Genomic DNA, 19,968 nt, shown 5'->3' with positions numbered 1-19,968 from the left:
ACATGTGAGTGACGAAGAATCAATCTCGTGGATGATTCGAAGCATTTGAAATTGTCGGTGTCGCTTGTTTCTTATACCGGTTCGCAGGTGATTTCGGCCCGGGCTCAAGCATTTAATTGAACTGCTTTGTTCTGCGGTTTTTGCTAATGGCCAAATTCTGTGATCGTTACAAGAATGTTCAACGCGCCGCAACGTCGGACATTCTTATCTCGGCGGATCTCTAATTAAAAGATTTCTCATTGCCGCCTTCTTCGCCTCGGAGACAAGCAGATAACCGTGTCGGTACGGATACTGATGTCGAGACTAGTTAATCGTCGCCGATGCCGGTTAATTGGTGAATAGTGATGCGGATGCGAGCATCCTAAGGCATGATTCAAAACGAGGGGTTCAATTATTTTAATTCATCCATTGGAAATCAATCGCGTCGTTTCGTATTTTTATTATATTGCGGTTTCAACCCTCAACCTCCTGGCTTCGAGTCTACCATTTTGGTACTCGGTTTATTTTTATTTTCATATGTCCTGTGGGTCAAGTATGTTAGTATGCGATTAATAAAAATTGCCAATGCTTTGGACATAATTCTGATCATTTACAAAGTTAATATGATAATACAATATTAGAATTTTACTTCAATGAAAGTGGACCTGATAATTCAATTGCATCGTTAATGTCCACCGTGAAAAATTATTGTCATTGAATTTGGTTTCGCGGAGAACATTCAAGGTCTCCCAGGGTCGAGATAAATTAATTGAAACCGTGTAGTAAATTTCGTTTTATTTTATTACGATATCACACGGCCGTCTCGTTTACAACTGAGACGGTCACGCGTTTTGCTCCAGCCGACCATTTAGCGTATTAATTACGACCTGAACGGCCAGTTATTATCTAAATTATAATTCGCTCATATCCCATTGATACGATTTTAATTTAATATATCGTCTGGTATAATTATTTTTACGACTGCAGTCAGAAACACGCTTCTTCTGTTTCGGAGGTGTCCTAATTTTTTTATTACCCTTTTAAATGGAGGTTCATTTATAATTTGATCGGATTTCGGTGTATAGCACGGTGGAAGGATGCCTCGAACGAGGGCTGAGATCTTGTTGGATATGTATGGGCATGCCGAAGGAGGAATTTCTCGAGCATATCAGATGTAAGTCGACTGACTAACAATTTTAGTTTACCTGATGTTGCTTAAAAACAATTTCTGTACATTACACGTAGTGTTTATATTCCAATTTCTTCCTATTATAAATGCATAAAATGAGAAATGTATTTTTAGTAAAACGAATAATTATTTGCTGCTTTGCTAACATCACGCTGTTAGACTATCTCGAGTAGTTTTTACATTGTGTAGATGCAAATGAGCGACGGGCGAGCGTGCCGTGGCGAAATTAGACCCTTGGCAAGTTTCATCGTTGCAACAGGTGCTCCTTATGGTATACAGGGACGATAATTTTCTGTGCGTTCCGCGACCGCGCGTACCCCGTGGTAATTATTACCCGAAAGACAAGCGAGTATGCTTTATGATCCAGTCTTTCCAGCAACTGCCCCTGATTACGGGTACGGTCGCATCGCTCGATCGTTTGCGGTCTTGATTCAAGACTTTCTTGCGTTGATCGCCGGCAAAACCGTCGCCTTTCCGCTACTCCTTTTCAACGCTGATTGAATGTTTATCCGGTCGTCATTCCTCACAATTAAACCTTCTTGTCATTCTCTAAATAATTTTTCTTTATAAAATTTTTTATATATTTTTGAACAATAGTTGTTGTCTAATATTTTTTATCTGTTAGAGACAATGTTTCTTCATTCCTCAAAGCTCGTGTAAATATACTTTATTCTTATCAAACTTTTTCTCACATTATTCTCAACGAAAGTGAATATACTGTAATTACAGTCTTTGTAAATTGAAAAGAAGCTTTACGAGCTCGTATTTCTTATTAATTATGAATCAAAATGTTACAATCAGATATAAGAAAATCCCCTACTATTTGCGGACAAGGGCAAAAGATGATGTATTAAGAAAAATGAGTAATCGCTTTTTGATTGGATTTTCACAAAATGCTGCGTTCGTAAACTGGTATCATATATTATAAACCTCTTTTTGTTCCCCAGTTATTAAGCTACATAGTGGGACACGGTGATTGCCTCGATGAAAGACTTTTCCTTTTTTTATTGATCGCGATGACGAGGAATGGACGCGTGATAATTAAATTGCTACGAGGTAGGAGAATATCTCCAGACTTGAGTCATGTGATTTGTGATTAAAGAGATGAAAGACATTTAAGACTAGTAAATTTATGATTCTTCTTATACCGTTTTCACTTCGTTCTATTACAGAATCGATCGACTTGTGTAATTGCAGTGTGCCAATTGATCTTAATCGGACGAATTAAATAAGCAATAAGTAGGATACTGATTGAGTCGATAATAATATTTATGTTAGATAAGCTAACTACCTTAAAAATTTATTTTTACATACAAAAATTCATGCATTTAATGAGTTGCGTATCACATATAAAATTCATTGAAATAAAGCAATAATTAATGATTGATTCACCTTGTATACATATTTAACAACGATCTCTGATCTTCATTAAATGTAATTAGCTTCTGTTTCCATAGATCCGTGTATTGAACACTTTCGTTTGAAAGTAACAGAGGTAGTATCGATTTCTATCGACAATGTTCGAAATACATTACCGGGTCGATTTCTCGAACGCGTTTAACGAGGCGTGATTGATCGAGCATCGATCCGGGGCCGGTTACGTTTCCCATAAATCGTGGACAAGAAATTTAATTACGCGATGAATGCGCGACAATCTGAATACCGTGTATACCTTAGCGTTTTAATTTACTTTCATTTCAAGACATATAGTTGTACCATTGGAGTAAAATCCTCTTTAACTAGTAGATATCTGCTTAACTCAACCAGGGAGAAATCGTGAGGGTCATTAATCAACGTCGAATGTGAAAATTTCATATTACGTTGATGCATCTGTTTGCTGTTTTGCATATACGGGCGTTTTAATCTATGGCAAACATGTTTGATAATTTAATAAATCAGGGTTTCGACGATTCCTTGAAATATTTTATGTTCTGGGTTAGTTAGTATATAAAATATTTCGATTTCTCATTATGTGATTTATTTATAGGAGGTTGTTCACCTTCTCGCAAGTGTATGAACTGTGAATCCGTTATTAGAGGCTGTTTAAGATGTTATCTGTAGAAGATACAGTTGCCTGTATCTCATAATAAATTTAAACAGCATTTGAGAATGCTAAATAATCGCTGCCGGTGCCGCATTCAAAGCAGTTGGCTGTTCACTGATAGGCTAAGGATATTCAGTTTTTACGGCAAAACTAAATATTATATATAATGCCGTGTTTATGGGATGATCCTGTTTGGCAATAGGAAAGAAGCGTGTAATCTGTTGTATTAATCAAACTCTTAAATTCTTTCCTGTTTCCCTTTCTCCTTACTACCGGCGTAAGACAGCTAGATTAGAACTAAAGTGCTTATAATTAATGCTTGCACGCGTCTTCGGCAAACGCAAAAAAAGGGGCGCGGTTGCTGAGACAGTTTAATGCGTCAGCTGTGCATAAATTTTGTATATTCTCTTCCTTCTCCTTTTCTTGAATGCTTGAAAGGAAATTAAAGTACAATCATTTAATATTCCAGTAAGCACGAGCGACGAAGGGCGAAGTGTTGGTGGTCCATGTGGTACATTTTTTTATTCATTGATTCTTCCTTGTTCATTTTGTTTGAAGCTTAAAAGAAAATTAGAGTAGATTTGATGTTCTAGTATTATAGGTATAGGAGTGACTAAGAATCGGATCATCCTTGTGGCACATTTTTTAATTTATTTTTTCAACTCACGAAGCCATCGAGTCCATTGTCTCCAAACACAATAGCGTCGTGTATCATTGTTCCCTTTGCAGAGGATACGCGTTTCTTTTTCTTCGTCACGCCTTTTCCGCCCTTGTAATGAAGAGCCACGTGGATTACGAGTCCGTGTAATATTAATTTGATCAGAGGATTTCTCTCTTGAAATTTGTTCCCCTTTCACAGATTTTATTTTGTTAATCCTTATAAATACTAGTTTATATTTTCTATTAAATATTTCAAAAGATTATTAATCGAATGTTTCTCGTATTTTATCTGTTTTTACTAAAACAGATGCACAGGATTGTTTAATTTAACTCATAATTTAATTTAACTTAGAATTAGATTTTAGATTGAAATTTGTATAACATCAATTTAGAGAATGAAGTCTAGATTAAGAATTCTGTCAACCTTCGAAAGTAATATATATTTTATTTTTAATGCATTTTAATTTCTGTAACGAAGATTCGAAATCATAGTTGAAAATACAATTCTGATTGCTTAGAATATCTCAGTTTCTTAATCAATCATTTTAATTGGTTTGAAGTAACGATTTTTTACTTGTAAAGCGATTTGAGAATCCGGACCTGGACTTAATTATCATAATGAAAATACGAGTAATTTTTGCGCCGATGCCTCGCAAGCATCGCCTCGTCTCGAATTCGCAGAATTCACCTTCTCGTTTTTGTCTGCTCTATCGTATAGCATGTGCGTAATGTCCTTAACCGGTCGACATCCGGCGGAAACTTGTATTCCCAGGTTTATCTATCTGGCGGAGGTTCGAGTCCTGTCTAGTGATAAAACCTTCAACAAAATAAGAATTAATGCTAAAGAATTCGTGAATTTCGCGAGGCTAACAACCAGAAGAGAAAATGTATCAATTAATGTACGAATTATTGTAGCAATCGTTCTACGAAACGTTGTATCCAATGTTGTATTAAAAGCATTACAATAATTATTATTTATAAGAAGTATTACATTAATTTTTATTATAATATTTCCGTTTGAGAGATACGTGAGTTTAACTTCTCAAATTTCGTTGGAATGATAATGAAAGTGGTCTGTAAAAAATCCAGATCTAATCTGGATGATCTTGTTTCGAAAGAAATTAATGGCACCGGCGTATCTGACGTAATAATCGACGTGTATGAAAAGCATTGAAGTTAAAACGTTTTTATTTTTAATGCATTTTAATTTCTGTAACGAAGATTCGAAATCATAGTTGAAAATACAATTCTGATTGCTTAGAATATCTCAGTTTCTTAATCAATCATTTTAATTGGTTTGAAGTAACGATTTTTTACTTGTAAAGCGATTTGAGAATCCGGACCTGGACTTAATTATCATAATGAAAATACGAGTAATTTTTGCGCCGATGCCTCGCAAGCATCGCCTCGTCTCGAATTCGCAGAATTCACCTTCTCGTTTTTGTCTGCTCTATCGTATAGCATGTGCGTAATGTCCTTAACCGGTCGACATCCGGCGGAAACTTGTATTCCCAGGTTTATCTATCTGGCGGAGGTTCGAGTCCTGTCTAGTGATAAAACCTTCAACAAAATAAGAATTAATGCTAAAGAATTCGTGAATTTCGCGAGGCTAACAACCAGAAGAGAAAATGTATCAATTAATGTACGAATTATTGTAGCAATCGTTCTACGAAACGTTGTATCCAATGTTGTATTAAAAGCATTACAATAATTATTATTTAAAGGAAGTATTACATTAATTTTTATTATAATATTTCCGTTTGAGAGATACGTGAGTTTAACTTCTCAAATTTCGTTGGAATGATAATGAAAGTGGTCTGTAAAAAATCCAGATCTAATCTGGATGATCTTGTTTCGAAAGAAATTAATGGCACCGGCGTATCTGACGTAATAATCGACGTGTATGAAAAGCATTGAAGTTAAAACGTATTCCGCTAATGACAAGCCGTTTCCTTTTCTTTTGCAGATGCGTGGTTGGAATGGCAGAAAAGTTACGCGAGGCGGCCGCACGTGGCGACGTAGCGCGGGTTGCTCGTCTCCTCGACGAGGATATTAAACCATTGCCGGATGAGGTAAGCTCCTTCTTCCCCTTCCTTTCTTTTAATCCTTTTAAGGGTGGAATCTCATTAAAAGATAGGAAATCGTTAGCACAGCATCAAATTCTTCACATCTATTGTTTCATCATCGATGTTATGATTCGATAATCACTACATAAAACTACTTGGACACAGTTATTGCTCATAAATAATTTAGTAAAAATTCTAATAATAATTTTGGTATGAATTTCACTTATTCAAATGTTCATCCTTGGCACATAAAGTATTAATTTAGCGCAAACCTGAATTTTATTACATAAATTAATCAGCAGCGACTTCTTTTAATTACACTAGGCAAAGTCGTAAATCGATTAATGTTAATTAAGAGCAGGCTCGCGCGAGAATGGGCAATATTAATTACGCATTCGCATCCCGGTTATGACAGTCGGTCGGTGGGAATACAGATAAGCGTGCCCGGCGCGCATTTGTCAAAAGGTTGGCTCGCGGGGTAACGTTTGCCAGATTATCCGTGCATTCATTACAATTACTTTTCCCTTAATTGCGCCGATGAAATTAATCGTCTCACGATATTTTCGTGCCGCCGCCGGCGAACCCCGAAGCTTATTATTCAAACGACGCGCGTCCGAGGCGAATGCGTGGAATAATTGAAAGTTTGCAAGTCGGCGAAATCCGGCATTCGCTGAATTCTTACAAAATTTTCTTTAATTTTGTGCTTTATCGCACTTATGTAAATAGGCACGTAGAGTGATTTATTACTTGACTGCAGGAATTCTCGTAATTAAATTGCCGAGTTATTCAGTGATTACAAAAAATGAATTCTGATTTGAAATCTTTAGAAGATATATGAGAATTAATTTATCCAGTAAGTTTCATCAAATAAAAAATGCATATATCTTGCATTAATAGCAAATAATTGATTGTTTCAATTGTTATATTCATTCTGAATATTTCTATTTCATTTATTTTCTTTATACACGAATTGGGTAAGGTTCCTCAACGCGTTTTAACGAAAACGAGGGAATTAGTCGATTTCACGGCATCGTGCTGTTGGTTCAAAACGAAATTTATGTTGGCCGCACATCCTTCGGGTTGATTCATACTCGCAACTATTTATTATTTGATATATTACGCTTCCTGCATCTAGCAGTGCGCGGACAAGATATACTTCTTCATTAACGCGCGCAGTGGTTGCCACGGGCGCGTTCTATTACCCGGGGCAACGAGGCACAGGCCTTATAGGAAATTCGAACATGGGTTACTCGCCGCGTCAAAATGATATACGCCGCCATTTGTTAAATTTGCGTAACCAATGTCTTTAATATCGGACAGGAACGGGCGTATAATGCTACTAATGCCTCTTGCATTCAACTCGAATGTTAAAGATCGTCCAGTATTTAACAGAGATTAAGAGCGTAATCTCGATCGGACGACTGTGACATCTAAAAAATTCAGAAAGGCCAGCTACATCTCTGTTTAAAGAAATATAGCAATTCATAAAAACGTATTGAAAGCTTAACCCCTTGAACGACAATTTATTTTCAGTCAGCACTGCTCATCAGTCAGCAGCTGTCATTATCACTTTTGCATAAAATATCCCCCAATCTTTTAGCCATATCTGGTAATATTTCTACACGTTATATATTTATATTAGCATCAAACCTCAATAATTTCTGGCGAGTCCATCTCGTCATTGTCAGTTTGTTCAGGAAAGTTTATGACGAGCTGGACTCGTCATTTCCGTTCGAGGGGTTAAGCAAGATTTAGAATTAAGAACTGGTCGGGTTGTTCAATAGCAAAGATCCGTTGGCTCGCGTTAATTAACTACGTGTCGATCGTGGGAACTTATTCGACACAAGAATTATATTTTACAAGTACTAATTACGCTCCTAATTGGTCTCTTCCGATTACGCTTTGGGAAAATTAATTCGATGGTGAAATTCACACTTTCCCTTATCGTTTGTTACGTTCATTAAATTTCATGCACCCTCATTTTACTGTTAATTACAATTGTTAAACATCATTACATTTTCTGTACGTTTCATAAATTTTAATGAATAATTCGAAATTGTTGTTTGTTTAACAGAACGGCAGGACTCCTTTGATATTGGCTGCCGCAGCAGGCCACGTGGACGTCTGTGAAACTTTGCTCCTTCGAGAGGTCGACGTGAACACTGCAGACAACGTGAGTACATAAAAATACGATTCCATTAAATCAGGAATTCCGTTCCTTAGATTATTCTAAAGAAGGAATATTTGGATCTCTGAATGGTGAGATACGTGAACTGTAAATTCCGAAGCAAGATGCAATCCGGAATTGGGTAATAATTCACAGGGTAGGTGGGTTGTTCCGCGTGTCGGCCGCGCAGTATATCAATACGCCAAGTAATGAAGGGTATACAGATAATTACAGCTGTAACTGCCGGTTTATTTAGTTGGCAAGGCCAAGATGTTTCTTGTCTTTGAAATTACATGCAACCGGCATGAATTATGTCAATACCAAATTTAATGGTTGATTTACCGAGTTCTAACTTCCTCCAGTTAAGCTTCCAAGTGTCTATCATTGTTTATCTATTAAAAAGTTTGATAATAAATCATAGGAATAGTCACGTAATGAATCATATAATAAATCATATAGTAATACTCATAAAACTAATTATATAACGATTTGTTTTATGATTATTATTATATGATTTCATAGCAGATTTATTGATAAACAATCAGCAGTTAAGAGTGTATAAGCCCTGGTATCAAACGTGGTATCGAAGACAATGATTCATTGGTAAGATCGGGTAAGGAATCGTCTCGGTTATCGCTTAGGAAGATCCGGCTTCGGCTCGGCTACAATGCATCCATTGCCGCGTTGACTGACGGCCAATCTTCTCCGGCTGGAGAACACGTTTGGCTAGATCCTGCCAGCGAGGGGTATACCCTCGGGTGGTTGTATTTAGAATCGATGTACGCGCCGCTGGTGGCCGCGGAATATTCCTACTAAATTCCCGTGAATATCTTGTTGCCTCGGCACACGATGTGACACTGATCCCCGATTTTTATTTTCACGTATTTTATTCCACATCGTCGCTTTACGGGCGATTTCGTGTCACTGTTTATGGAAGGATTAATTAACGAACCGGGGGCGTGCATAATTTCATGTGAGAATCAAGACGTGTTGCATTTTTATTCTCCAAGTCTCTTGCACTGATCAACTGATTGAGTTTCATGTATTTGTGAATAAATTTTACCTTTGCACATTTACCTAATTATTTCTCTCTTTCATCCAAGATAAAAGTATTTACTTATATAGTATTATTTTTAAGGATAAAATGAACTCTTATCTAATTTCATTTTTGATATTGATATTTTGTATAAACGTGTGCAGTATATTGATCAAAATCTTATTTCGCGCAAAATGTGAAACTCTCCCAGTATGCAGTTCCATAGATTGTAGCCCGTTTTGTCCTTCCATTGTCTTCGCGACAACGGGACAACGGATAATATGGAAACTCCCGGTAACATCGACGGAAAGGTTAATTGGTATCGCGGTTAAACGGATCTTTCCGGCATCGATTCACGGCCCTGGCCGTTTTTGTTCATGGGACCATGCTGTATTCTGAACTTATGGTCTTTGTGCCCGAGTACACTTCGGTTCACAAGTTTCAGAAAAGAATTATTCGTTGCTTTTCCAAAGATCTGATAGAAAATCATATAATCATATTCATGTTTTGTTTTATGATTATTATTATATGATTTCATAGCAGATTTATTGATAAACAATCAGCAGTTAAGAGTGTATAAGCCCTGGTATCAAACGTGGTATCGAAGACAATGATTCATTGGTAAGATCGGGTAAGGAATCGTCTCGGTTATCGCTTAGGAAGATCCGGCTTCGGCTCGGCTACAATGCATCCATTGCCGCGTTGACTGACGGCCAATCTTCTCCGGCTGGAGAACACGTTTGGCTAGATCCTGCCAGCGAGGGGTATACCCTCGGGTGGTTGTATTTAGAATCGATGTACGCGCCGCTGGTGGCCGCGGAATATTCCTACTAAATTCCCGTGAATATCTTGTTGCCTCGGCACACGATGTGACACTGATCCCCGATTTTTATTTTCACGTATTTTATTCCACATCGTCGCTTTACGGGCGATTTCGTGTCACTGTTTATGGAAGGATTAATTAACGAACCGGGGGCGTGCATAATTTCATGTGAGAATCAAGACGTGTTGCATTTTTATTCTCCAAGTCTCTTGCACTGATCAACTGATTGAGTTTCATGTATTTGTGAATAAATTTTACCTTTGCACATTTACCTAATTATTTCTCTCTTTCATCCAAGATAAAAGTATTTACTTATATAGTATTATTTTTAAGGATAAAATGAACTCTTATCTAATTTCATTTTTGATATTGATATTTTGTATAAACGTGTGCAGTATATTGATCAAAATCTTATTTCGCGCAAAATGTGAAACTCTCCCAGTATGCAGTTCCATAGATTGTAGCCCGTTTTGTCCTTCCATTGTCTTCGCGACAACGGGACAACGGATAATATGGAAACTCCCGGTAACATCGACGGAAAGGTTAATTGGTATCGCGGTTAAACGGATCTTTCCGGCATCGATTCACGGCCCTGGCCGTTTTTGTTCATGGGACCATGCTGTATTCTGAACTTATGGTCTTTGTGCCCGAGTACACTTCGGTTCACAAGTTTCAGAAAACAATTATTCGTTGCTTTTCCAAAGATCTGATAGAAAATCATATAATCATATTCATGTAATTAAACATACAGCAAATTGAACAGTAAATCATATAAGAGATGACAACAATAATCATATAACAAATCATATAATCAGTCATGAATGTTTTTAATAAAATTTTGTTTTACGTGAAGATATTTTTGAAACATAGAAATTTGATATAAAAAGATCTGTTTTTATTTACTCAAATCAATTGAACATGTTAGGATATCTGATCGTATTAAAATTTATGAATGGGGGTGTACCTGGTGTCTGTATAAGGCAGTCCGGACAGCGGAACGTTGCTACGGTATCTGCAAATTGAAAGTTCGATATTTATTGGTGACCGGTCGAGGAAATGTACCGCGGCTCCCCAGTCTGTGCCCTTTTCGAATCGATTCCACGTGCGGCTCGCGAGTCGCCGCCGCAGCAGCGGTGCGTGCCTCCGCAGAAACTCGAGCGAGTTCTTTCGATTCGCGGAAAGATGAGCTCTGCGAGCTTTTCTTCTCGAGATTGATGTATACTTAGAGCCAGGAAGACACGCGACGAATAGAAGCTTCTATGAATGGACGCAGTCGTTTTTTTAGATTCGAGTTCAGAAAAATTATATATATTTGGTAAAAAATCTGTAGATTGTCAATTTATTTAATCGTATATAGAATCCACAGATTGATCAAATTTTATTTAATCATGCAGAATATCAAAAGATTGATAGAACTTTATACGATCATACAGAAGAATTAAAAGTTGGAAAAATTTAATTCAACAGTAATTATTTTTATTTGGAATATACATAGGGAGTGTAATATTTGATGAAGGGTTTCGTGGAAGAGAATTTAATGCTGAGAGTGGATAGTCGACTTTGCTACAATTTATCGGCGGGGGAATTATGAAATATTTAGAAAGATATCCGAAGATAGAGTACCGTGGCGAAAGAGTTTTGCAACTAATCGACATACACGCCGCGCGAACTGGTACGGGGATGCTTGAATGGCATTTACAACCATGAAATTTACGACGATTTACTGGCATTCTCCTCTTGCTTTTATTCGCGGCGCATAACTCCCTGGCTATCCCGGGCCGATACTCGCGTCACGTGGAGTTATTCTCGATCACTCGACAGGTCTTTCTTCTGTCTACAATCTACATTAAAAAAATTTAAGTAGAAAAAAGAAAATATGGATTAATAAAGATTTTAAGAAATTAAATTGATTTCCCTTCTGTTATTCAAATATCTTTTCTGTCTTTTAATGATCAAAAAATTATTGCAGTTTTAAATCTTTGTTCCTCGTATCAGCACGCTGAATCGTATCGTTACAAAAATATAATTCACCAATTTACTGCGAGCCTAATAGTATAATATAGTAGGAGAAACAAGACCTGAACAGGCGAGAAAGCTCTCGGGGGGCTCGTAACCTCGGTTAAAAAACGAGTCTAAAGCCGTGCGTCGTGTTCGCATTCATTTAGCCTCGTAACTCTTTCGAATATCCCGTTGGTGAATCGAAAATATCCTACCGCACCAAATCCGATAAATTTCGACTAGGCCAATCTCCAATGGAGATAAACTCGACTGTGTTTGTTCGTTCTTCAAGATTTCCATTGGCTTATTCTTTAATTCCCCTCAGAAAGATTTATTGAAGATTTATTCCTACAGATATTCACAAATATTTCACATTAAGAAAATCAGGTTTCTTTTTATATAAAAATTATTACTTAGTCTACAGACAAAATTTTTTCTATATAATAATATGTGTATACCAGATTATCGTATAGATTTTGGTATAACAAAATTTTTATAATATATCATTTATACGTATAATGATATAAAATTCCGGTGTATAATGTTTCTCGATATTAATAAATCTTTAAAAGTTGTATCTTAGAAAGGTCTAGGCGCGAGGAATTTTGCACACATTCTTCTATGGGGAAAGGTCTATAATCATACCTGGCCTGAAAATAGCTTTTTGAAGGGACCGTAGGCGGTCTTGGAGCGATTGCTCTTTTCTTTTCAACCAAGACTGAATCTTTTTTGGTGTTCTTATACTACAAAGCTGATTATCATATATCCTTGAGGGGATCTTCTAAATTTGTTATCTTGCATAGATTCTCTAAATGGTAGTTGGTAGAAAACTGTTTAGATTTAAAAATGCACGTATCTAAAATTGTTTGCAAGTGTGAAGACCAATGAATCTAAATGTTTGCTTAGAATAATTTCGTATTAGTATAAAGCCGCAATACGCGTAGTTCTTTAATTGAAAAATAGTTGATAGAAGTACACGATGAAACTTGAAGAGAAATGCGTAATTGAATGTTTTTATAGCTTTCGGATGTTTAATGGATTAGATTAGAAATTAGATACGTTGTAAATTTTTTGCGGCTCCTTATGGGACTCCGGTTGCACGTTAGAAAGCAATTTGTTAAATTTCCTCAGCCCGGGTTAATTCATCTTCCTCTAGGATGTACATCATCATTAAACACGCGAGTACTTTATTTGCTACCATTAAAAGTAACATGTATACCTCGCTTAATCCATACAAGAGTAGCAAGCTTCCGTTTCCAATTATTTATTACAAAACGTGGAATTACTCATTCGTGGAAACAAAAACGTACTACCAATTTTAACTTTTTCTCTCCTATGTAAATCCTATCAGCATTATTATGATTTATTAGTAGATTCAAGGCAAATGAATATCAATTTGAATAGACGATAGAAAAATTCAATTATCCACAAGCGTAATTCGAACGATTCGTCTTGGCGACGCGGCGACGTACTGACAAATGGATTTTCGCGTTTGCACGTCTAAACGGAAAAGTATATTTTACCGCATTAAGCGCACACATGCTTGTCCTCCGTTCATCCATCTACTAGCGGTTCATAAGACCGCGATGCACGCTCGGATTGCGCAACTCGGTGAGGGTAGAGTGCCGTTCATAAGTTTTAACATATCTTCAAGTGCTCATCTCCTATAAAAAAAAAAATCTGATGAATATCGCACATTAGTAATCACCAGAGACTTGCTGAATTTGAAAAATTATATTGAATCTTTAAATGAATGGTTATTCCTTAAAATATTAACTTAATCGTTAACATTCTTATAACTTATAATTTTATTCCGTTTTGAAATGCGTTTTAAGATTTATGAGCGGGGGTGTACTTTCGATATAATTATACCTATAAAAAAAGAGAAGAACACGCGTAATTCTGCAAATCTGTAGACCGGTAGCCAGCGTCGCGAATTGTACGACGCGATCCACGTATTTGTACTTATAAATCTCCCGATGGCATATTAATCATCGAACCACGGTTCAAGGCCTAATTACCAGCCGCGTTCCCGATCATTTATAATGAACAAGATATTATTAACTAATCATGAACCAGGTGATGTATGATTTCGCGTTACACCTACTGGTAGACCTTTTTTCATGCAATACCTTTTACCGGGTTCACGGATTGCTAGAAGTGAAAATGTAGTCGTTGCCTTGGCTTTCACTTTTGCATCGCGATGCAACGAAGACGGCGAGATTTATGTGGACCGAAAAATGAGGGACTACCAAAGCTGAATGTACGGCAATAAATATTTTGAAAAGTTAAACGTGATAATTAAGGAGTTTAATGCGTTGATTTATGGAAAGGTATTGTTAGTCTTCTATTAAATTTATCTGAAATGTGCGATCATAATACATCATAATTATAATTATCGTTAATAATGAGGTCTTGAGAGGCTCTCAGTAAAGGCAAGTCCATAAATTACCAGCCAGTGATTCAGAATAAAATTGTTAGTCGATATAATACCAGTTATCACGCGTTGTACAAGAATTGTATCAATTATTTTATGCAAACATGTTTCGTATAACAATCATTTGCATTATACATCACAACAATTGGACGAATGAATTTTAGTCGTTTATTCTAATCGAGTTCGAAGGTGTTATCAGGAACTGGTTTACGTATAGAATCTCGTTATCTATAGTCACAGTACTTTTTCTTAGCGAAAGCCGTCATTTAACATTTCCCAGCTGCCATTCGTTGGAGAATGAGAGAAATTAGTCAGACCCGCTGCGAGACTTAAGTGGAACGCGAACGCTTAAGGGAAGAGAGAGTTCTTCGGTTGAAATTCAGTTTACCTTCGAGAGGATTCTGTCATTACTCAACGGCCAATTACGGCCTTCTTTACTTTCTTTTACCTCGCTACACGTGTACTAATTGTAACCTTAATGCTACAGGGGATAACAAAAAAATTCACAAACCTTTTCTACAGAAAATATTGCAGATAATATGACAGTAATGAGTAGACTGCGGATTTTATGCATTTATAAATAAATGGTTTGTAACGTTCTTCACATTCATGCTTACATCCAATCGCTCATGTTTGCACTCTTCATATAATTATAATACATAATTTGATATATGTAATCATAATTACGATACATTAAATGAAATTGTAATGAACAATTTTTCTATAAATTGTTAAAATCTGTAATAGCGAGCAAATTATGTGTAAAACGATTTACTTTAATACCGCGATTAGGGTTTACAAATGTTCTGACATAAACTAGAGATGCACTACATGTACCGAGACGCAACTGTCTGCATGCATGGCTGCACGTTGCGCGAAGGGACAATGATACTACCAGTTTGACTGGTGTTCTCCCACTCCTATATCGCGAACCGATTCGATGCACTCGCTTCGAGCAACGCTCTCGATATATCGGTAACGTTACAACGTAATACTGTCAGAAATTTGATAAGAAGCGACACGCGCACCCGGTGCAGCTCGACTCAGCTTCCAAGTAGTCGCGAAAATGGAAACAGGCTAATCGTTGCGATACCAAACCGCTCAAAATGGAAGTATAATGTGGGTGTAGAAACGAGAGTCAAGAATTTAGTACAAACCTGGCAGAGATTGCAAAACTGGTTGCATTTTTCCCAACTGAATGAAATTTTCTTTGCCTTTCTTGACAAACAATTTTCAAACTTGTACTTTACTTTCAGATTCTATCAAATGGTGAAACAGATATTCTTTTATGGAATTAAACTGATAGCGCGATGCGTTTGGTGTCTTGAAATAATTAATCAAGTCACTAGATTGCAGGTTCGATGCATGTTATAGAAATGTAGTGGAATAGATATTATGTTTTTATAGAATTAAAGGAATTTCTGTTTACACATCATTTTCTTACGGTTTTACTTGGCGTAGAACTCAATAATCGAAAAATCACTTCACCGTTTCCGTTCGAGTTCGAATCACATTGTTAGGGCAAATCTACTCGATCCAAAACAATTTCACGCTACATCACTTCTTGCATACTTATACAAGAAAGTGCTAGGCAAACACGTCGAATGGTAAATTGCAGTTATCTCACAGTTCCCTTGTGCTCTCACATGGTTCCCTCTGCTCTGCTCCTATTTTGTTTGAGAATAGTTAGAGAGATCGATCGCTCTTTATGTGGAGCATCGTTGCTACGATCTCTATGCGCTGGCTATTGTGCATCGAACGATGCTGGGATAAAATCGTGGCGAGGGAAACGGTATTCGTAATTGAAGATTGGACACGGAAATAGCTGGTTAATTGCGTCCCTATATCTCCGTATTGTTACCACGAACTCTCATTAGTTTCTTTGACAAGTTCCGTGCGAAACCTCCTTTCCCATTGCTATTCGCACTTGTTCGTCTTCTAAATTGAATTAACCCTTTCCCTATTATGCGTCATGTACAGATGAGTTAGTAAGGATTATTTAAAATTATGCACTGAAAAAATTTTTGATGAAATTATTACATGTCGCGTTTTTTATTGATTCATCCTCTCAATGCATTTTGATAATATTAATAAATTTTATTATGCTGATCTTAATTATGCCATCCTCTATATGGAAAAATTGTGTTCGTTTGCTGATTTAATGGCTATTTCTTTCCTGCGACGATCCTTATTAGGTCTGAAATGGTTCAGAATCTAGAATGAAGTGGCTTGTACACAGGAAGAATTACAATGCGATTTCCAGTTTTTATTGTTAAGGAAGGTCCTAATCATCCATGGTACTGTGGTATTTAGTTGAATAGTGAAAGTTGGGTTTTTAACGTAGCACAGCCCCGATTATCGATGAGTGCGACGTGTCGGTATTCTCGTTATGAATTTCAAGTTCCATCGTTCTGCTGCCGGTCGACGGCCGGAAAAAGCAGTCTCGAACCTTGTCGATTGGCATGCCACTTTTTATCCTACCGGTACGCGATGCATCCTGATCAAGATGGTTCCCCTCTTTACGGATCGACAGATCTGCTCATGATAGAAATTGCTGTGGAATCGCGGGTTTCTTCGTTCCTCGCTCAACTTGAATATATTAGAAAACTGCCTATGCTGATATTCTGTTTATCTATTTACGAATTTTAATTTCAAGATAAGAAATATGATTTCGATCCTTGGAATCGATGAGAAATTAGAGATTAACGAGATTAAAAATGAGATTAATCGTGTGATAACGATGCAATCTCGTTTATTCTTCTTTTCGTGTATCGATCGCAGATCTAATGCCAATATTTAACGCGTCTTGAGTCGTAAGGTTTTAGAGAGCAATTCTCTACGGTTAGACAAGTTCCAGGAAGTAACGCTTAATTACTCGACGTTAAGAGTTAGTACGTTACTAGTTACGTTTCGTTAGACGCGGTCGAGACGTCAGAAACATTGTTAATTAGCATTTCTCACGTTTTGCCGGCAAAAGCGTTTCACGCGATAATCATTAATTACAAGTATTATAATTGCATTCATAAAAGAATTTAACGCATACAATATGTAAGGATGACCAAAGAAGAAATTATATATATAGATTCTATCTTTAAATGTCTTACCTTGCATAAGTCATCCACAATCTAATCATAGAAAATCGCAGAATTTACTTCCTGCATAACAAGGATTGATTTTTACACGCGAATTCTGGATAAGTGATGAAGATATAGCAAATATCGTAAATCGTCGGGAATAATGAGATGGTACAGACGTTAGCACGCATTCGATTTCGTAATAAACTTGTTTGGAAAGCAATAACAGGATAAACTTTCGCGAATTAATTTCGATCGGTCAAGAATGACGGGGAATAAGGTAAAGATAGAAAATAGTCTTCCTAGAATCTCAGGACGTTGTAATGCTTGGCTAACATTTTCCATTGTATATTCCAGAAAATTGCAAACTTACGAACTTTTTCGTAGATAATTTCTGTAAACAATTTTTGGCTGACGTCAATAATTAATTAATAAATAAAATTGTTTATTGCAAAGTTTTTTCTTCGGGTCTATTCGTATACTCAGTCTGTGGAATAAATCTGTAGCTTACAACGTTAGTGTGAAGTTATTAGGATAAAATAACGATTGATTGATGTTGTATCATAATTAATCGCGTAAAATCCTAGAAGCAATAAGACGTAGGATTCCCCACTGCGAGACTTTTGCTCGTGTCACTATAAACCAGTCGGATTACTCTTACTCTCTTACCCAATATCAACCACGATTTACGTCTTAATGAAACGTACCTGGAATAGGTTTCTCTTACGATAACTACACTCAATTTCAGAAAAAATATGTGTACTTTATTCACAAGCAGCGTTATTTATTCACAAATACTAATCCCATTTGCTCGGAATTTATACTTTACAATTTTTTATCATGCTCGTACTGATCGAATATGTAGAGAAATTGATTGGATATAAAGCATTGGATTATATTGTATACATATATGTACAGCCAGAGATCATTTCTGATATTGCCAAATACGTTCAAAGAATATAATGGTAAATCATATAATAAATCATGTATTTACTTGTAGCTTATTTATTACAAATCATCCAATAAATTATGAATAATTTCCATAAAATTGGTAAATCATATAATAAATCATGTATTTATTACAAATCATCTAATAAATTATAAATAATTTCCATAAAATTGTACTTCAAATGAAAGAATAGAAACAATTTTCATGGAATACTTTTAATGAAATTTGTATTATTAGCAATGAAACATCTTGTATGAAACGTTCTGAATATTTTTGTTGTGTAACGTTAAATGTTTCATTTCCCTGTTTACTCGAGTATATAAAATTAAATTGAATTAGATACCATCAGCGGAATCGTTTTATGGAATGGGTTAAAAATACGTAGTGAGTCGGCAAGAAACGCGAGGCATTGGGTGGCACTTCGTTTGCGGTCGTCTGATGAAAGGAGAGGAGAGGCCATGGTAGCGCGTTATTTGCGGCTTTTTACTTGCGGTCGCGGGTTAAAGTGCGACTTTGACAGTTGCGTCGATTGCCGGGCCGGTTCCCCGTGTAATGCTCGCCACGGACTAAGCCGAAGACGCGTGAGAATTGTTGCGAACGCTATTAGCTTCGTGTCGTGCGTCGAATAGATTTCCTCGGGATTTATTACAGTTCCTGGAGTGTTGCATAGGTTGTTGGGTTGGGTATATGTAGTTTATGTTACAGTAATGATACGGTACAATTCATACTCTTCTTTCTTCAGTTTATGCCCCATTAAATTGAATTTTATCGCTTTTTCCGTGTAAATATTCCACATTACCGATAGTTATAAATCATTTCAATAATTGATACGTCCTATATAATTATTAAATGCATCATATGATGTGATCATCTAACGGATCATATAATTCAATCATCTAATAAATCGTATAATAGTACGTGATCGAACGGTTGTAATGAAGTTGTGTTTCAACTAATAAAATAGAAACAGTGTTCATCTAATTTCATTTAGTAATCCTCAATCATTATTGATCACTTACATATACTGAAAGAATACAGATACCCAGCAATATAATACATGCTATGAAACGTGTGTCTTATATACTAAAATTTGAAGAGAGGGTAAATGAAAGAATGTGTGACTCGTAAAACCGGTCCATTAAGGGTGAAGTTTTCCTTAAGAAGATCGAAGAGTATCCAATAAAACTCGTATGTCGGTCAAAGCCGAGTGCCTCCGGAGCAATTTTAACAGTTAAACGATAAATCAGTTCGGATTTATCGCGCGGCGGCTGTCGGTGAGGAGAAAATCAATCAGGGGTGAAGCTCTCGGGTAGGAAACGTGATAATTTCTTAATCGTGCAGCCATAAATAATCATTTGTAAACGGACGACGTTCTAGAATTCGTCACGTTCATTAACTTAACGAGTCGAATGGGGAAACTAACTGGATTCAAGATAATTTCCGGTTTAAAATGATTCTCTGGTGTTCGTCGAATGTTTTATCATCAGAACTATAAATTAAGGATGTATAGGCTATATACTTAAACAATGCAAATGTTGAATTTGTT

The 19,968-nt window shown here is 36.5% G+C and overlaps 1 protein-coding gene across 9 annotated transcripts in view; it reads left to right on the top strand.

The window, feature by feature from the left end:
* dgo (ankyrin repeat domain containing protein 6 diego) overlaps window positions 1-19,968 on the top strand; it is a 100,321-nt gene that overhangs the window by 23,261 nt on the left and 57,092 nt on the right. For 7 of the 9 annotated variants that reach the window (XM_026812164.1, XM_026812157.1, XM_026812154.1 and 4 more), the window contains 3 exons: window positions 1,065-1,153; window positions 5,839-5,944; window positions 8,013-8,111. In XM_026812164.1, coding sequence (XP_026667965.1) covers window positions 1,077-1,153; window positions 5,839-5,944; window positions 8,013-8,111 — 282 coding nt within the window. In that variant the 5' untranslated portion in view covers window positions 1,065-1,076. The remainder of the gene's footprint in view (window positions 1-1,064; window positions 1,154-5,838; window positions 5,945-8,012; window positions 8,112-19,968) is intronic. The other 2 variants (XM_026812168.1, XM_018022099.2) reach the window with 1 other exon arrangement.

Source organism: Ceratina calcarata, unplaced genomic scaffold, assembly GCF_001652005.2.
Source record: "Ceratina calcarata isolate Rehan_Ccalc_2016 unplaced genomic scaffold, ASM165200v1 scaffold115, whole genome shotgun sequence".
Taxonomy (NCBI): Eukaryota; Metazoa; Arthropoda; class Insecta; order Hymenoptera; family Apidae; genus Ceratina; species Ceratina calcarata.
Note: the sequence above shows the minus strand (reverse complement) of the source record. Positions and strands in the feature narration are given on the sequence as shown.